A 21,276-nucleotide genomic window follows, 5' to 3' on the forward strand; every position below is an offset into this window, starting at 1 on the left:
AAAGTGGGGGATATTAATTTGGGTCTATCTGTCCGCCCGTCTGTCCATCCGTCCGTATTTCTGTCTGTCTGTAACTCTTTTGTTAACGCGCATTATCTCGAGAACCCTTCAAGCTTTCGCAATGAAATTTTGCGTAGCAACTCCCTATAACCTACAGAAGAATCCTATTGATTTCCAGGTCAAAGAGGCAAGGGTCAAGGTAATAAATTATTGAATTCTCTCTGTTTAAACACTTTCGTTCTCGTGCGATATCTCGAGAACCCTTTGAGCTTTTACAATGAAATTTTACATAACCCCTCTACTGATTTTGAGCTTTTGCAATAAAATTTTTGTACCAAAACTCCCTAGGGCCTCTCTCACCCCTCTCAAAGTGTCCCACCCTGTGTGTTTTATTAGTATTTATATTTTATTTAATGTTGCTTGGCACTATTTTAGCACCTGACAGGGGTAAGTGAGGCCCTAGGGAGTCTTGCTATAAAGTTCAATTGCAAAAGCTCAAAATCTTCTTGAGATATCGCCCGGAAACGAGTGTTACACAGATAGAATGTATAGATTTACTACCTTGAATTTTGAGGTCCTCCTTAGACCACAGAGAGTTGTTATGTAAAATTTCACTGCAAATGCTGAAAGAATTCTCGAGATATCAACCGAGAACGAAATTGTTAAAACAGACAAAATCTATGACCTTGACCTTTTCACCTCAAAATCAATAGGTTCTTCTTTAGGCTATAAGGAGTTGCTATGCAAAATTTCATTGCGAAAGCTCAAAGGGTTCTTGAGATATCGCACGTAAACGAAAGCGTTATAGACAGACAGAAATAGACCCAAATTATTATCCCCCACTTTCAGTGAAAGCGGGGGACAAAAATCATCTTGAAATCGGACACACTACCTCTCTGTATATTACATTTATAGTGGTAATGATTGTTATTAGAATTTGCATCTGCCTGGGGTATCATCTGTTCTATAATCTTAAAGATATTTCATAATTTTGGAGTATAATGAAATAGCAGTCCTATTTTCATGAAATTTCTATGTCGACTAAATGAAACTCTCCCCCTCTCCCAGTAACTACATCACATACACACCGACTTTATTTTTCTCTTCTGGATCTACTTTTTTTAGAAAAGTCTACTCACGCCTTCTCCATAACTTCAGTATTTACTTAATAGAATGACTTGGAATTGAAACCTCTATAATTGATTGGTCCAATAGCCAACCGATTGACACCCAATTCAGAAAGATCCCGTAGTGTTACACCAGAGGCGATTTAGTGAACACCAAATCTTCGGTAGAAGTAGTACATATTTCAAATCATTTATGGCCAGAAACATGCACGTCAACGATAAGAGAAATTTGAATCATTTAGTATTTTTATACTCATTGTCATATCATATAATTAAATTACAGTAAAATAAAATTAAAATTTGCAACCTATTCGTGAATAATCATGTACGTTATATCATGTACCAAGTCTTTTTAATTACCAATAAAAGTTGCAAAACAATTTTAAACTATGTATATACACAATGTCTCAATAATTTTCGAACAGCCTTCGTACATACAAATACTTACAGTGTTAAGTAGGAATGGGAAACGCCTATGGCACTTTTAGTGGATCAATAGCTCTATTCTACGAGTAAACGTTTTGTATGCGTTGGCGTTGCAAATTTCAATGGTTTATTTCTTGATTAGAAATAAACAAATATGTTTCTTTGGAAAATTAATTTTTCAAGAATGTTCAAAATCATAATTAGAAATTATTGTTTGTAATTTAGTTTGAATCTAACTAACCAGTACCGCAAATTTTGGCGATAATTGTAATGCCTGACTTAAAACACTATTACTTTTAATAATGCTTCCGTATATAAAGTTTTCTACGACAAATACGTGGTGAAATGTTGTAAAGCAGAAAAAAGAAAAAAAAGAAAGAGAAGGTAAAAAAGAGGAAGAGAGTGGTGTGAGAGAAAATTTGCTGGGGGAGGGAGACATAGGTTAGGGAAAAAACGGAAGAGAAACTTTTCCCTTTCTTTTTACCTGCCCTATTCCTGTGCCTTCTCGACTCCCTGGTTGGCGTGGGGAGACTCGACTCCTTACCCTTGGTTGGAGTGGGAAGATTCGACTCCCTACTCCTGGAGAGAAGAGGGTGGGAGAGAGAGGAATGAGAATGAGAGAGAGAATAGTGAGTGGGGAGAGTGAGGGGAGAGAGAGGAGTGAGGGGAGAGTGAGTGAGAGAGTGAGGAGTGAGGGGAGAGAGAGAGAGGGAGTCAGTGAGAGGAGAGAAAGAGAAGCGAGAGAGTGAGAGGAGAGAGAGTGACGGGAGAGAGAGAGTGGGGAGAGAGTGAGGAAAGAGAGGAAAGAGAGTGAGGGGAGAGAGAGGAGTGACGGGAGAGAGAGAGTGAGGAAAGAGAGGAAAGAGAGTGAGGGGAGTGAGTGAGGGGAAAGAGGGAGAGAGAAGAGAGAGAGAGAGTGGAGAGATGGAAGAGAGAGAGGGGGATAGAAAGTGGGGAGAGGGTAACGAGGGTAGAGAGAAGAGAGAAAGACAGTAATTGGGGATAAGGGAGGGTGGGTTAGAAGAGAGAGAGAATTGGAAGGGAGGAGATAGAGAGTTGGTAGACAGAAAGTGGGAGTGAAGAGACGGGAGAATGACAGAGTGCAAAGGAGAGAGAGAGGGAGTCTAAGGTGGGAGAGAGACAATGGGAAGATGATGTATATATAAAAATGGTAAAATTAATACGTCTTTAAAAAACCAAAAACAAAAATCTGTCATAGGGATGGCGTAGGGGTTAAAGGGGAGATCCAAACACAAAAACAGTTTATCATACACCACCAGACTCTATACAGAATTAAAGAGGCTGGGGGTGGCAGCCATTTTCAGACTATTTTGATCTCCTTTAAAAGAAGAGCTCCATATAAAGATATACAAAACTGATCAAATTTTAAAACTAAAATGTATGAATTTTTTCTTTGCCAAATGATAGTTGACAGCTTAAGATGCTGTATCTAAAAAATAAGTTAAATCTGGTGGTTAATTTGTAGTCAATTGGTTGACCACCAGCCTCCTTAAGAGTTTGAACTTATTTGTCTTTTTCCCTGGAGTTGAAGAGTTCAGTTCAAAGGTTTATTCCCCGAATGGCTACTCGGAAAAAACAACAAGTAATTATCACACTCAATTAAGGGGCCCTCTAAGGGGTTCAGGTAGACTTACCTGTATGAATAATCTACCGGAATATAATTAGAAATAAAATGGATTTTTAATTCATTATTTTTATTTGTGCACTAGTATATATATTGTATACATATTTTTTTTAAATAAATAATTTTACAAGCACAAAACATATTAAAAACTATAAATTACTGATTTTCACATTATAAATTTACAATTTTATGATATGATTTAGAAAAATGTCTTAATAATCAAAAATGATAAATAAATGAATTAAAATAGACAAAACTTTATAGAAAAACTTAATTTATCATACAAAAATATCTATATTATTTCAAGAAAAAAATCAATTTTGTTAATTTATTTAAGAGTTAATTTGAAAATGTAATACAAAAGGTGATAATAATTTGTAAATTCTCTATAAATACAATGTACTATTGAATAGTTTGGAAGAAATAAAAATTAAAGGTACAATAAAAATTCTATTTTTCTTACATCTTAATTTTATCTATTTATATTTATTTTTATTTTTTTTTTCTATTTATATTTTCTATTTATTCAGTATATTTCGGAAAATAAAAAAAACTTTTAATTAAAATGAAATTGAATGAATATATCTGATTTATAAAATATTGCTTATCCAGGTAAACACAGGTAAATCTTCCTGTACCCCTTAGAGGGCCCCTTAATTGAGTGTGATAATTACTTGTTGTTTTTTCCGAGTAGCCATTCGGGGAACACACCAGTTCAAATACAATGTACTTAAGTAAAGCCTGGAACTGTGTGCTACATTTAAATGTCTATTTACACTGTTGACTTTGAGGTCAAAAGATCAAAGGCCAGGTAATAAATGAAAAAAAAAATCCTTCTGTTTTAACCACAGGTACTTGTGGACAGGAACCCCCCCCCCTTCCGATAAATTATCAACCCCGGGGCTTGTTTGATATTTCTTACAAATTATTATTTTTCTTTTTACAAATTATATGTATTACACTTATTCATTAGGATACCACAGGAAAAATCGTGGAAAACTGGAAAATAATCGTTCTATAAAAAATACCCAACTATACATCTCCAATAATGTATAATAGGGTATTTTTATGGAACGATTATTTTTCAGTATTTTCCTTCAGTGGGTGACACAAATTCTCTGAATTAGCTTGTTTAATTGTTTTCCTAGTTGGACCAGACCAAAATATTAGGTTATCTACTGACTACAATTTTTACAAAATTTATGAATGGGACGAAGTTCAAGAATTTGCTGTGGACGAATTTATGTTACAACGAACTTGTTTTTCTCTTTTAAACAACGAGGTTTGAATCCAGTGAAAATTAATGACACCAGAAAAAGAAAACAATGGGTAGAACATGCACTAAAATAATTAAACGAACGAACAAACAAATTAAATCAGAATATTAATACATGCAGTGGTGAAACACTTGTCAGATTATTTGAAAAAGGACTTTTTGACAAAGTACTAAATCTTACAATATCTTGGCAAATGTAGCCAATGGCTTGTACAGAAGCTTCTTTTATTTCCTCGGATGTTTGTGGGTTGGTGGCATTGTTGACCAATAAAGGTATCAAGTCTGGCCACAGACCCGCGGGAAGCTCGGCACATGCGATATAGGCTACACATTGGGCTGCTGTGCTTTGACTGGTTGCTTCTGTTCCCAGTGAAGCCAAAACCTATAATTAAAAAAATATCTTGGAACGAGATCATTCAGCATTCGGTAAACGTACAAACACACCAGTAAAAGAGAGAGAGAGAGAGAGAGAATTATTATTTATTAAAATTGAAAACTGTATGCAAACATTTTTAAGCTCACAATTGTTTTAATTCTTTTTCTGATTTCCTCCAGAATTGAAAGCCATTTTTGTTGGTACCCTGTCTTGATGCCAGGATCTTTTATGTACAGGGAATTTTTCAATTGTAGCCCAGCCTGAGTCCGTGCAACGTTGCTTTTGGCGACATTGTTCAATATCCTTGACAAGGATGTCAGAAGACCGTGCTGAAATGGGAAAAAAAACAAGCAAATGCAAGGAATTGTGGTTCCCCGCTTTCGGTGTCTTTGTAGGTGAATGTCATTTTTTATGACATATTGTGTGTAATATGAACATCCTATCATATGTCATTTATTTCGAAATCATCACTGAACGTCAAGGTCAAAGGGTTAAAGTTCTTGGTATCCAATGAAAAGTCTTCTCACAATGATTACATGTGCGAAGTATGAACGCCCTAGCCCTTACCATTCAAAATTTATGGTCAAGGTTAAAGTTTTTTATAAGTACGAAAAATCTCCAAGGTCAAGGTCAAAAGGTCAAGGTTGTTGATATCAAGTGAAAGGTCTTGTCTTGCCACAAAGAATATATATGTGAAATATGAAAGTACTAGTATCTACTGTTCAAAAGTTGTGGCCAAGGTCAAAGTTTTTGAAGAGTAGGTCAAACTCCAAGGTCAAGGTCAAACGCTCAAAGTTCTTGGTATCCAATGAAAGGTCTTCTCAAAAGAATTACATATATGAAGTATGAAAGCCCTAGCACTTAACTTCCAAAAGTTATAGTAAAGGTTAAAGTTTTTTCATAAGTACGGAAATCTCCAAGGTCAAAAGGTCAAAGTTGTTGGTATCAAATGACAGGTTTTGTCACAAAGAATATATATGTGAAATATGAAAGTCCTAGTTTCCATCATTCAAACGTTATGGCCAAAGTAAAAGTTTGGAATTTTTGTGTAAAAGTGGGTCATACTCCAAGGTCAAAGTCAAAAGGTCAAATTTGGTGGTACCCCAAAAAAGTTCTTATCACAAGGAATCCACATATGAAATATGAAAGTCATAGCTCCACTTAATCAAAAGTTATGGGCAAGGTTAAAGTTTTTGTGACGGACGGACAGACTGACAGACAGAGAGACGGACAGACGAATGAGATTTAATGTCCCCTCGCTTTTGCAAAAGCGGGGGACAATAATTGTGGAAGATTGTATTAAAATCTGTAAAATTCGACCCTAACACTACAGCTTTACTATATTCGTTGTTATTATTTGCAATTTCATGTTTTTTTTTTCATGGTAAATGTAAATAACTAACATATATTTATATTTTTATATGCAGCATGATACAAGATGGCATACTGCTCCTATACGTTGCTAAGCATGGTGCTCAAAAATACCGTTTATATGTACTGTAGTGATGTCTAATGTTCTACTGTCAATTGGTTCCTTTACCAGGATTTTCAAGTTAAGTGAATGAATTTGCTGCGAAATCATAAAGTATTGAAAATGCATATAGTTCCTACTGTGTATTCTAACGCGCGGTGACAAGATTTCGCGTGTGTTATAGAGATTTGAACGTCATGGATTTCTAATGGATTTCATACAGAAAACCACACTGAATGTAAATATTTTCTGTTTCATAGAAATTCCATGCAGCAAGAATACACAAATCGTTTCTCTCATATGACCTCATAAATGCTTATTGTGTCGTCATTAACATGCATTTTCCCGTATTTTCTTTAAAAGTTGCAGAAGACATAAATTTTCAGTGATATTTTCTTTCAGAAAACATACTCTGCCACCGTCACCCACAAAGATTTTGAGATATGTGATTTTTCAAAGCAGTTTACATAATATATCCAAAAATAAAAGTGGGCGACGGTGGCAGACACTATATCCTGAAGGAAAATAAGTACATAAATGAGTGATTCTGAGGCTTTTCTGCATTAAACTTAAAAATGCACCAAATTAATGACGTCATATTTCCAGAACGGTCCTTCTTCATGCCATATTCTTTCATGATTTATCATGTTCATCAAATCAACCATTGTTAAAGCCAATTTTATATATTTTTAAGAACATTAAATTTTTAGGGCACATTAAAGCCCAAACTGTACCTTCTTATTCGGAAACAATAACTAAGTTGTTTTCACCGATACTTAGGAAACAGCTTCGTAAAAGATACAAAAGAAATACTCGGGTTGAAGTTATTCAACAAGAACGAAACAATTTCTCATTTAAATAATTTTCTAAAAATAAATTCAAAGTACACAAACCTGAAGTGAGGAATACTAGTACATGTACTCGTAGTAAGAGTTTTCCGTTCAAATGTTACTTGCAAATTGAATTGATGTATATTTAAAAAAAAAAAAAAGACTCTCCTAAAAAACAAGAAAAGTACGTAAGGGTTGCCCGCAACCCTGTGTCTCGCCTGCTGTCGCTGTGGTTAGTAAGAAATGATTGTCTGATAAACTGAAGCATTTATTGACATTTCAGAAGGAATAACTCAAAAAGTGGATCGAGTCATTTTGCTGGTTTTTAAAGAGATATTGTCATGGACTTAATAAGAACTGTAAAACGTTTCTATCTGGACTGACTATAGGTATATTTTATATGGATTTAATATATAACTTTTGCATACTGATGAACACAACATTTTCCTCTTAGTCAATGAAAAGATGCTGAAATGATTTTAATGAATTACATACATTGTAACATGTCAAGAAAGTTTTAAAATGTTGAAGTTATATTTACTTGATTAATATCTGGAGTCATGTGTAATGCACTGCATATGCCAACTGGTAAACAGAAAAGTAGGTAGGATCCAAATGCATCATGTAGGTTAAATATCTTCTGTACAGTTTAAAATTTCCATATTTCATATTATTCACAAGAGTAGGTAGGATCCAAATGCATCATGTAGGTTAAATATCTTCTGTACAGTTTAAAATTTCCATATTTCATATTATTGACAAGAGATAGATTGTTTTTTGTCCACTTTAAGTTTCTCCGAATAACTGCTGGAAATACTATGTACACTTTAAAAACACTGTATCATATGTTTGTGTTAGTAGTTCATAGCAAACCACAATGGTTTGTGGTAGCTATAGTAGGACTCTAGGGTGCCCGACATCATCTGGTCTGACGGAATGTTTGTAAATATAAGATCTATCTTTGTGTTCCCATTAGTTGTAACATCTTTTATAACTTGAGTATATCCTTTTGCATTCATAAGATGAAGGATTTCTCTATATTTCTGGGAGGATGACTGCATGTCAGCATTAAAGTCCCCTATAATCACATGCAGCTGTTGCTGTTCAAGAAGTGTTTCCAGAGCGGCTATTATATTGTATACGTCTTCTTTTGGACGGCAATAAACTGATGCCAAGTTGACATGTGTAGGCTGGGTAACACGTACAACAGTTATTTCTATATTGTGGTTGTTTCTTTTCAAAACCTCAGCTTTTAGATTGTGTTTGACGTATATACAACTTCCATATGCTGACCTGTTATGTTGGAAATCACTCCGGATTATCTCAAAGTTAGGAATTGTATAAGTGGCATCTTCATCAGTGTAACCTAACTTAGTCTCAACAAGACAACAAAGATCAGCGGCAAGTACAGAGTCATCAGCTTTTAAATCCTGGTAATGTAGACGCAGTGATTGGCAGTTATGGAAATAAACTATCATCTTTGGTTGGTGTATGGAGTACAGAGGAGTGGAATTCAGTGCTAGCTGTGAAAATTTTCTCAGTCTTTCCATTTCTGCTACAACTGCTTTTGAGATGGTGATTTTGGATGGATCAAGTTTCCCAATAATATGAATATTTTCCAGTTTTGTGACTCTACTAAATGCGACATAATGAAGGTGTGCACGTTTCTGTGATGGCAGTTGAATTACAGCAGACTCCATTGTATCTCCTTGTGATCGATGGACGGTTTTTGCTGCTGCCATTTGTAAAGGGTACTGTAGTCGGCTGACTTTGGCATTCTTGTAACGTCCTACAGTGAATTCCCTTGTTACTGGTTTAATTGGTACCCAGTTTTGTCTGATGTTTCTCCGATACAAATTTTTACTGGCTTGCCTCAGCTTTTTACCACAGTGGTCATCGTCAAACTGCACCCAAATTATTCCCTTTTGAATTGATTTTGTTGTGCAAGAGGCACCATTTACTAACCCATCTTCAACATCAAGGTTTATTGTTAATTCATTACGCAATGAAACAGCAGTTTTGAATACTTTAGCGAGTCCCATAGCATCACCAGCCTTTGTAGGTGCTCTGGCAAGGATGTCTAGTTTAATGTTGTCTGGTACATCACCTATGACGGTATCTGAAGCAGTACTGGTAATTTTGGTTGTATTGGCAAGTTCAAACATCCTAGTGTTGTAGTCATTGACATCCTGATTGTGGTATAAAATATGTGTTGAGTAGTAAGGATAGTTTTGGTCTGTCAAGTTGATGATTCTGTTTTGTAATATCTCTACATCATTTTCTGTCTGTTTTCCTTCACGCATCCTGTTTAGTAATTTAGCAAAAGCTTGGTCATCTTTTTGTCTCATAATGTCGGTTAATTCAAAAATTCTAAAGTTATCTATCCAAATATTTGGTGCTAACAATCCATAATCCTTATCGTTGTGTTGAAAAACCCATCCATCCATCACTGGTTGAAGTTGAAAAAGGTCTCCCACAGCCAACACACTGACTCCTCCAAATGGTTTGTTCAATTGCATAACATCTTGAAGTCTGAGGTTGATGAAATTCAACATTTTACATCCTAGCATCGAGATTTCATCTATAATTAGTACACGGAGTTGTCCTAGATCCTTACGTAAGCTGTTCAGTTTGTCTGAAGTAAGTGATTTGTATGTCAAACTTTGGTTCACTGGAATTTTGAATGCAGAATGAACAGTATTGCCTCTGATGAGATATGCAGCCTTTCCAGTAGGAGCAGCAAGTAAGATGTGCTTACTTTCTGGATTTTCTCCTTGGCCAGATGAAAACCACCGCTGAAGTGCCTGATTTATTCCCAGGGTGACTTTGGTCTTTCCTACACCAGCACCTCCACTAAGGAAAATGAAGAATTGTCCACTAGATGTTTTTACTGATTTGAGAATATGGTAGAAGATTTCCCTCTGTTTTCTATTAAACGACTGCACCAGTTTTCTATAATTTTCATCTGACATTCTGTTAACAAGAAGTTCATCACTTGCATCAGTACCAGCAACTGCATTTACATCAGCTTGTGTCTGTCTAATTCCTAGATCTCCTGCAATATCATAGTTGGTATACAGTGTTTCATTATTATTCCCATCAATAACTTCTGTAAGTCCTCTATCTGTGTCGTTGGCATGTTGTGTACATGGAGCTACATCACTGTATATGTTCTCATCATCAGAATCCAGATTCTCCATATCTCTTTCTGCCCGGGCAATTTCCTCTGCATTCTGTTCATATTCATCTCTTTTTTCTTTGATATCATCCTCAACTTCCAAGTATCTGTCTTCATATGACTCGCATGTCCCTATTATTGTATTTTCTGTCTTCCAGGGATAAAAAAGCATTAACTGTTCTCTATAATAATTATTGGCATCTCTGTCTTTGTTGTAGTGAACATATCTTAATATTTTCCTCTTTTTCCTTTTCCTGATTTTGTCTCCATTTTTCAGTTTTAGAACATTAGTGGCAGTATCATCATAATCATCACTCTCATATGGATCATCCTGATGATTTTCATCATAATCCACCTCAGGTAGATCCAAGTGTTTCTCCTTTGGTTTAGCCTTCCTGTAGATGGTCACAAGATCATACTGAGTGGCAAAATCAGCTAAACATAGATCATTGAGTCTGGAAGGTCTTTCTGTGTATCGTCTGATAACATTTCCACACTGGATATCGGTTGAGTCTTTTGGGAGTTGTTCCAGTAGATCCAAACTTTTTAAGAGAAAAGGTCTTTCTTCTGGTGGTGATGTATTTACGAAAATGAAACCAACTGAAGCTCTTCTCAAAGGCATTTGTAGAAGGAGATAACTTGCCTCCTGTGCCGATATCTCAACATGCTTGAGGAATTTGTTTCCAATTTGTCGGACTTGATCTTGAATGTCATAATTCCCTTCTTTGACCTCTTCAGTTGCACGTCGTAAAAGTTCGCTCATACCACGCTGGCCTTTACTCATATAGCTGACAATATACATGATAACAGAGTACGCACTGGTGATATACTGAATGTCAAGATTTGCATTCCAGGCTTTCAGCATATTAGCATTGTAACTGTTTATTCTTAATTCCTTTGGGTCACGTTTCAGAAAGACCTTTGTGTCCTTGATAGTACTCCGTATTGCTGTTATGTAATCTTTTTCTGTCATATTGATGTTTGACAGAAACTCATCAAAAGTCATATCAACACCTTTGGTATTTTCCTCTAGAAACTTGTTGATTTTTGTTACATTGTCCTGTTGTTCAAGTTTCTCTTCTTGTCCTACAGGTTCCAATACCATTGTTTTCCTCATGGGTGGAATTGGGAAATGGAAACGGCATGCTCGTTTTGCTGTAATTTTACAAGTGTGGGTGTGTCTATGAGTCTGTACTTTGATAAGGTCATCAGGAGCAGAATCTATTGAGCATGTGAGGTATCTACTGATGAAATTCTCAATGTCTTCTGTGGGTTCAACTCCATATAGTGGTGCATTTTCTATCCATAGTATGGCATGAATATGGGGGGAACCCCGTTGTTGAAACTCCACACGATAGAAGAAGTCTTTTAGTTTGCCGATTGGTTCCAATGGACTCTTCAGAAATAAATTGATAAACTTCTGTATACGGTAATCAAAAAATCTTGATACGGTGATTGGATCGGACTGTACTAATCTACATTTGTCATGGTATGATAAATTGTTCATCTCTTCTTCGGTTGAATCTTTCCCATCCAATATTTTTCTCAGAGATTTAAGTAGGTCTTTCCATCTTGATTCTGAAGCAGATAGGCTGATGAAAAATGTGGGAACACCAAGTTGTCTTACCATGGCAAAGGCATCTTTTTTGGCAGCCTCCCAATATGGTGGAGATCCTCTAATGGTTCGGAATATTCTGAAGCCTTCATCCAACTTGACCATTCTGTTAACTGTCTCTGGATCTTTGAAGTCTCCCGCAGTAAAAGTGTTGTCCTTGGTCTTAAGTCTCCTTACAGAGAGCCATGTTTTGTCTCTTATCTGTTTTACTTGGAGTTTTTTTGTCTTGAAGAACAGATTAGGGATGTTTAAAGCTACTCTTCTATCCTCATTTCTTGCCTCAAATTTGCAGATATCACTGTAGTGAACTTGAACTGCTCGGTCTTTGTTTGTTGGTCTTGTTTCACCACAATAAATTGTAGGAAAGGCTAATTCTTCAATGTTTTCTTGGAAGGAACTTACTGGTTGGTTTCCCTCACTTGGAGCACAACAGAATATATGCTGACCATCATCAGTGTAATCGTTTTCAATTAGCATTGTGTCTGTAGTTCCAAGTGGCAGATTGTTCTGAGAAATTTCATCATCTTCACTCCATACCTCTTCTTCCTTCTCTTTATTTGCTTGGTGTGAATCATCAACAGCAGGATGTATGCTTTCTTCATGTTGAGCATTATCTTGGTTCGTATTCTCTGGTACTTCTTCATTGGTATGTACATCATCACCTGAGGTATCTATACAAGACTGCTGTAGCCAATCATTGTTGAATCCTTCTGGGAGATGCTTCTTGAAGAGGGGTTTCTGCAATAAATATTTTGCCGCCTCAACACATTTAGCTGGTCTTATGTTCTCATACATGTAGTGACTTCTGTAACGTAATCGCCTCTTCAATTTCAGTGGTATGGTATTGCTCTCATTTGTTCTGCGTGGAAGGGATTTTACAGTTGCAAAATTATCAGATGGTACATTGACAACATTCCCTTTGATTATATACTGTCCACCTCTTGGAAGCTCTCTCAGTTGCATGAACACGTTGATAGGTGATACTAGTCTCTCTTCCAATTGATTGAGATGTAATTGTGGTGGTTTCCTTGGAAAACGCATGTTATTCTTTGTAGATAAAGCTGGAATCTTTTTCTTTTTTAATGCACTAGCACATGTATGGCATAACCATTCACCGCGTACATCTGGGTAATTTGCTGTGGAGACTACAGATTCTCTAAACCACAGTTGTTGGCAGGAACAGCATACGTAAATACAGCCATGTTGTAACGATAAATGAAAGGCTTTTATAAGGTCTTCTACAGATTTAGCTCCACAGTCATCTTTCCTTTTCTGCTTATTAAGTCTATCTCTAATAACTTCCACAGCATGATAAGTAGGATTACTCCTTTTGGTCCTTTTCCTATCAAGTTCGTCTTGGTGAAAAATTGGATTGCTCCTATCAGCCCTTTTCCTATGAAGTTCCTCTTTATGAAAAATTGGATTGCTCCTTTCAGCCCTTTTTCTGTCAAGTTCGTCTTGGTGAAAAATTGGATTGCTCCTGTCAGCCCTTTTCCTGTCAAGTTCGTCTTGGTGAAAAATTGGATTGCTCCTTTCAGCCCTTTTTCTGTCAAGTTCGTCTTGGTGAAAAATTGGATTGCTCCTTTCAGCCCTTTTCCTATCAAGTTCGTCTTGGTGAAAAATTGGATTGCTCCTTTTTCTTCTTTTTTTATCTATTTCTTGGGCTTGGAAAGATGGATCTTGTCTTCTTTTTTGTTTATATTGTCTAAAATAGTCTGATTTGGAATTTCTGTTGAATGCAGGAAATAGTAAAACTTCAGACTTTGTCAAGCATTTACGCAAATGTTGTCTCATGTATGGTTCCATAAATTGTTGTGATTCTGGTGGTATATTTAAAGCATAGGAGAATGCAAATGCAACGGCATATGCTCCACAAGCTGGGTCAGTTGATTGTTGGCTTACAGGAACATAATCTACACATCCAATGTCAAAGATTCCATACAGTAACTGTAGCTGAGGCATCACTTCATTCAGTGTGGTGGGAAGTCGAAGTGAGTCATATAGGTAAACTCTTCTAGTGGCTGGTTCATATACTGAAGTAATCCAGTGATTGATGGAACGCAGATGATGGAAGTTGATAGATAGTTGATCTACTGGACATGGTGGAGGATGAGGTTCGGTCGGATTGTCTATGGCATAATGGATGGCAACAGGTGTCATGTATCCTATGTATGGATTCTGTAGATGGTCTCTTAAAATCTGAAGTGCTTCTACCATTGCCTCATCTCCTATATATACTCCAATAGATCCAACTGATGCTAGTATGGAGACCATTCTATTGGATGTTGATGGCTGTGGTTCAACAACATTTACTGGTTTTGATGATGTATGGTGTTGACCTATTGACTGACTAGATGGAACAAGCAGATGTGCAGATTTACATTTATGTCTCTTCAGTTTCTGGTGTGAAGCAAATATTGTGGCACACTTGGAGCAGAAACTACATGCGTGTTGATCCATATGTTTCTTATCTTTAAATGTCTTTAGGCAATCCTTACAGGTGTTAGCATCAGACTTGCATTTGTGGGACTGAAATCTTCGGAATGACGAGTAGACAACATTACAGTTCGCACAATACGAGCACTTGTGTTTCAGCAGTGTCTTTTCTGTTTTATATTGTTTCTTGCAGTGTTTACACTGTATGTTTCCATTGTAGAGGTGAGCTCCTCTGTTGCCAAGTAGGAAATGTTGATGCCTCTTCATACTTCTGTAACAAAACATAACAGTAATGTTGTATGTGTTAAATGATAAGTAAAAGTTACACAAATGAACTTCAAAATAGTTCATTTATGTACACAAACTATTACTACTGTGTGTCCCACACGCATGCGAAACCAAAATCTTGGCGCAAATAATACTGCAAAAAACATGTTTTTTGCGAAACATGATTTTATCAAACGATGATGAAATGTTAATCAAAGGTAAGAAGTTTAAGAATCATATCTTTTCCCGACATCATGACGTCATATTGTTTACTGTGACGTTATGTTTTGCTGTGAAAATACGATTTTGAACAGGAAAAACTGGAAATTTGTTGTAGCAGGAAATGGTTGAGCTTTTAGGACAATAAAAAACATTTTTTTATTACGAGTCCTGGATATGAAAGGTACTGTAACTTTATTTATTCACACACTTTACAGCAAAAATAAATATTGCCGAAAAACCACTTTCTGGTAAGATGGGACACACAATAGTATAAGCAATGAGTTGTATGTTGATGCAAAGGTAACATAAATTTAGTATTTAATATAAATGAGAATAAAGAAATATGAATATAAATGAGAATAAAGAAATATGAATATAAAGAAATTTCCATTTTACAATCCTTCAATATAAATTTAGATATATATATGTATATATTTTTAATTCTGCATATTCACAATTATGATAAAGGCAGTGATGATCTGATGAAAAACATGTTGAACATTTCATAAAGTACTGTAATCGATGAGTTAATAACTGTGATCATGCAAAATGTTTTGGTGCATTTAATAATACCTGCAAAAAATAAATGCTATAAGGAGAAGTTAGAATTAATTATTATTAATATTAAGGGCTTTTGCAGGAAAAAATACCAGAGGGGTCGGAACTCCATTTTTATTTTGGGGAACCACCAACAGAATTTTATTTGTTTTCTGTAATGACTAACAATAGTGATACTGGTGAAACACCCCCACTTAGGTTTATAAAATTTAATGGAGTTTCGACCCTTCTCGGTATTTTTTTCTGGAAGAGCCCTAAAGGGATAACAAATGTTCTCACAGAACCCTTGTTGAAAATGCCTTCATTACATGCACACAATCAAGATTAAACATTTAATAGAATTCCTGTCTTCCCTGAAAAGGTGAAATTTCTCTTGTGAAATATTTGCTTGAAATGTTAATTATTTATTATGAGAATATTAAGAACATCTTGCCACCAGGTATTAAATCATTTAAAATGAAAACACTGATGTTTACCTACTGTGTAACAAAAATATCTGTAAAAGAATGGAAACAATCCTGAAATACAATAATAAAGAAATGGAACAGCTGACTTAATATCTAATCCCTTGGCGATTATATTGGCATTTATATATATATACATATACCCTGTAAATTCACAAATTATTGTGATGTTTTTATTATTGCGAATATTGCAACGTGTTATGAGTCGCAATAATTTGAACTTGCATTTTGAAATCAAATCCACTGTATATGTATCAAGTCATTCATGCAGAAAATGTAGGTGAAGATTACCTAATTATGGTACTGATATTGTTGGTTACCCATGATGTGTAGACTGACAAATTATCATGCCACTATAAGTTATAGTTGCTGAGATATGGACCTCCACCATAAATTTATGCAAAGTCACTCATGCGGAAAAATGTAGGTCAAGATGACCTAATTCTGGTACAGGCGTTTGTGGTTACCCATGATGTATCCACTGACAAATTATCATGCCACTATAAGTTATAGTTGCTGAGATATGGACCTCCACCATAAATTTATGCAAAGTCACTCATGCGGAAAAATGTAGGTCAAGATGACCTAATTCTGGTACAGGCGTTTGTGGTTACCCATGATGTATCCACTGACTAACTATCATGCCACTATAAGTTATAGTTGCTGAAATATGAACCTCCATTATCAATTTAACCAAAGTCATTCATGCAGAAAAATGTAGGTCAAAATGACCTAATTCTGGTACTGATGTTGTTGGTTACTTATAACCTGTACAATGACAAATCATCATGCCATTATAAGTTATAGATGCTGAGATATGGACCTCCACCAAAAATTTAACCAAAGTCACTCATGCAGAAAAATGTAGGTCAAGATGACCTAATTCTGGTACTGACGTTTGTGGTTACCCATGATGTATCCACTGACTAATTATCATATCCCTATAACTTATAGTTGCTGGAATATAGGTCTTCACCATAAATTATCATGAAAAAACTAAGTCCAACTTAAGGAAAAAATACGGAAAAATTTGAATTTTTTTTTTCAAAATCATACTTGGGATATAAATTTTTATCCATACTGAATATTGTGTCCAAATTTCAAGAAGACTGAATAAAATTTGAGAAAGTTATTGCAGTTTATAAAACTTTGACATTTGGGTTAACCAAAAGTTGGATGCTGAGATATGGACCTCCACCAAAAATTTAACCAAAGTCACTCATGCAGAAAAATGTAGGTCAAGATGACCTAATTCTGGTACTGACGTTTGTGGTTACCCATGATGTATCCACTGACTAATTATCATATCCCTATAACTTATAGTTGCTGGAATATAGGTCTTCACCATAAATTATCATGAAAAAACTAAGTCCAACTTAAGGAAAAAATACGGAAAAATTTGAATTTTTTTTTTCAAAATCATACTTGGGATATAAATTTTTATCCATACTGAATATTGTGTCCAAATTTCAAGAAGACTGAATAAAATTTGAGAAAGTTATTGCAGTTTATAAAACTTTGACATTTGGGTTAACCAAAAGTTGGACGCCGACGACGACGACGACGACGGAATCTATGGTCGCTATGTCTCGCTTCGCGACATTCGTCGCAGGCGAGACAAAAAGGGCAACGAATTCTTAAAGAGATGTACATTATTATTGTTTTACAAACAGCGTGACAGTTTGTTTTATAGGGCGTGCTAAAATTTTGTACGCTGATAATCATTTTACTCATCGATTTGATGTTTGATTTCAATGGAATCAAAAATACTTTGCATATGAAACATAGAACCCAACAATACCACTGACAATACTGACCAATCGTATTGAATCACATGTTTACTAGCATGCAGTAAACAACAGTTACACGTGGACGGACAGAGCAAGTTTTACAACCTACAATGATGATATTGATAGCTGCATAGTATAGCAGCAGCAGAGTAGCCTTACTAATTCTATTCTTTGAATTTTCTTGTACGTATATAAAACCATCCGGTCAAATCATAACAAATATAATACATGCTTTTTTGAGGACAGAGAACGGGCTTTAACTGACCACGTGTTGCTGGTGAGTACAAATGCCGCACTGGTGAACAAGCATTCAATGTGATTGGCCACTATTCTCAGGATATTGTTGTATTCTGAGTTTCATATGCAAATTAGTATTGATTCCATTGAAATAAAGCATCCAATCACTGAGTAAAATGAAAATCAGGTCACTAAATTTTAGCACGCCCCATCTAACAAACTGTCACGCTGTTTGTAAAACAATAATACATAGGAACTGTCTTTTCCATTGTTTATTTATATCAACTTAGAATTCTGGAAATCACCGAATTGTACTCTTATTCCAGTCTCTCATTTTACACAAGGTCAAATCGTGTTACAAGTCGATACAGGATACATTGATAGTTTTCACTTTCTGTGGGTATGAACTTTCGGTTATGAACCGATCAGGACAAGAACATAATTAACAATTATTAGAAATATTCTTGTAACAGGATTACAAAACTTGTAAGATAGCAGGATGTTTATCAATCAATGGGTGTAAATAGCATTAAAAATTATTTTCAAAGTTACGAATCTTTAGAAAATACTATCTCAGGTGCTAATAATTGCTGAGTCAGGAAAGTATATTATACTTTCATGTAAATTGGTTGAATCTAATTCGTCGAGAAACATTTGTTAAAACCACTATAAACAGTTGAAAAATGAAGCCACGCTTCTTGCGTAGCAAAAGTCTACATTGCTTGAGGACGGCTTATGTTCCAAAAAATGTTGACTGCGCAGAATTTATGCGCGAAATAATGACTATAGTATGTATTTGTCTAAAAAGTGCAGTTTAATATAATAAATATTGCATGTATAGTTGAGTGTAACATCGAAAATTTTCATCCCTCGAAAATCACTGTCAACCACGGCTCCGCCTCGGTTGATAACACGGGCACTGGAAGTTAATGTAAATATTTATAGTATGTGCATCACAGGCACTTGTTACTGTAATAAATTTTTGACCCATAGTATAATAATAACACGTGTTATTATTATACTATGGGTCAAAAATTTATTACAGAAACAAGTGCCTGTGATGTGCATATAGGCCTATATTTACATAAATTTACTTCCAATGCCCGTGGTTGATAATGGCTTTTTCATGTTAGGCTCACCTACATGCAATATTTATATGTTGGTATATTTACAGATCTAAAGTTGAAATATTGGCATCTGATATTTTGACGGTTTTCAATACGTTTGTTCTGATCATATTAATTACAGTTTAAGCTTAAAGAAAAGTTGCCGTTTTTTTTTTTAATATTTATATTATTTGGGGAGTCCAATATATTTTAAAAAAAAAATTTGGAGCACGATCAATTACTCGAAATAAGACAATCAACAAAATTGTGAAGTCATTAGAAAAATAGCCAACTTACTAGATCAAACTGTGCGGCTTGTTCTAGAATTCTTTGGGCATCTTCTAACAGTTTTTGGTCTAAAATAAAAGTTGAATTAATGATCGTGTTTTACTTTACCAATTCACTCTCATAAAATAATTAATGAATAAATGAATAAAAATTCACTCTTTATAACCAAATAAATGTTTATCCAAACTGTACCTGGTAAGATTGTAAGCTCGAGTACGCTTAATAAATCCATTTCGTCCTCACACAATTAACCATGCATGGATACATGTAATCTATTTTTGTATAATACAATTATGCACATATGTTATAACTGATCCTGTCTGTATCGCTTTGTATACCGGACATCCTTCCCAACTCCGAAATACATCTCAAGTATACTAGTTATCATCACTGCTTTAAACGAGGTTGTAGAAATTTCCCGTGGCATTAACTTTTCTGCCAGTAGCCTCCAGTTTATAAACTGATCATACTCCGAGCGTGCTCTTGAGTATCGAATAAGTTTAAAAAAAACCCACTATAATTGCCTATTTGAAGGTTTTTCAAATCAAACTCTTTAACAAAGACAAGTTGCTTTAGGGAATTTATGTTTCCGTCTCAAGTTTGATATTTTATCTAAAAGCACCTCAGAACGAATGGGATACCGATATTTCTATAAGGGTCGCCCGCGTGGAGCAATGGTTAGAGCGTCTGCTCTACAGTCGCGAAGTAAGGAGTTGATCCTTATGTCGTGGGTTCTAATCCCACTGTGGGACGTGGACTGCTCAATGGCCCTCAGTGCTGAGAATAGGACAAAATTTGTATCTCTCCACCGCCAAGTGCATGGTGGCGTCTCCATATGAGTGAAAAATTCTCTCGAGGGACATTAAACAACATGAAATCAATCAAATTCGACCTCAAAATCATTGGACTCTTTTAAAAAAATAAAATTTTGTAACAAAAACCGAGAACTAGTCATGATCCGAATCAACCATTTAATAATTATATAAATTTCTGACCTTGATCTTTGACATTCTGATTTCGAAAAAGTTATTGCAATTAAAAAAAGAAAAGATATAGAAAAGCATGATACTTCCAGGGTAATTAGAAAAGTAAAATTATGTGAATTCCCCATTTTAAACAAAAAAGAAAAAAAAAACAAGAGGCCCAAGGGCTACATCGCTCACCTGAGTACTGTGGCTAGGAAAAAAGCAAAAATCAGTTTAGTATTAAAAAGCTTATCACATGAGTTGTCCCAATCTTCACCTAAAAGGCAGGCCTTTTAGGTGAAGGTTGGGACAACTCATGTTGAGGGTAAGGGGGAGGGGTACAATTTGAACATAAATCTACACTATCTGAGGATGCTTCCAAATAAAATGACAAACCATGGCTTTGCTGTTCTTGCGAAGATTTTTCCTATATACTCTTATGTTAAACTTGAATCATCCATTGTGGTTCAATCCTACCCAGTGGGTCATGATTTTGAATAAACTTGAATCTTCACAGCCTGAGGATACTTCCATATAAATACATGTATGACCAACCATGGCTTTGATATTCATGAGATTTTTTCTTATATACGAGTATTCCTGTTAACCCTTGATAGTCTATTGTGGGCCCACCCTATCCCCAAGGGTCATGATTTGAACAAACTTGAACCTGCAGATGCTTCCATATAAATATGACCAATAATGACTTCACAGTTCTTGAGAAGAAATTTTTTAAAGATTTTTCCTATATATTCCTATGTAAAACTCGAAAAACTTTGATCAGCTATTGTGGCCACACCCCTACCCCGGGGGTCATGTTATGACCAAACTTCAATCTACACAACCTAAGGATGCTTCCAATTTATAAATATCTCCAATCAAGGCTTTGCTGTTCTTGAGAAAAAAGATTTTTCCTATATATTCCTTTGTAAAACTTTGATCAGCCATTGTGGACCCACCCTACCCTCATGGGTCATGTTTTTAGCACCACCTGAGAAT

The 21,276-nt window shown here is 35.4% G+C and overlaps 1 protein-coding gene across 1 annotated transcript in view; it reads right to left on the minus strand.

Moving 5' to 3' along the window:
- The window catches only part of LOC134245644 (importin subunit beta-1-like), a 32,130-nt gene extending 12,507 nt beyond the window's left edge, over window positions 1-19,623 (minus strand). The window contains exons 1-4 of the mRNA XM_062727926.1: window positions 19,505-19,623; window positions 19,322-19,380; window positions 4,997-5,179; window positions 4,656-4,856 (exon numbers count right to left, since the gene is read on the minus strand). Of these exons, the coding sequence (XP_062583910.1) occupies window positions 4,656-4,856; window positions 4,997-5,179; window positions 19,322-19,380; window positions 19,505-19,544 (483 nt within the window). The 5' untranslated portion in view covers window positions 19,545-19,623. The remainder of the gene's footprint in view (window positions 1-4,655; window positions 4,857-4,996; window positions 5,180-19,321; window positions 19,381-19,504) is intronic.
- Between the last annotated feature and the right edge of the window lie 1,653 nt (window positions 19,624-21,276).

This window comes from Saccostrea cucullata, unplaced genomic scaffold (genome assembly GCF_032062105.1).
Source record: "Saccostrea cucullata isolate Sc308-1 unplaced genomic scaffold, CSIRO_AGI_Scuc_v1 ctg181, whole genome shotgun sequence".
In the NCBI taxonomy this organism is placed as follows: Eukaryota; Metazoa; Mollusca; class Bivalvia; order Ostreida; family Ostreidae; genus Saccostrea; species Saccostrea cuccullata.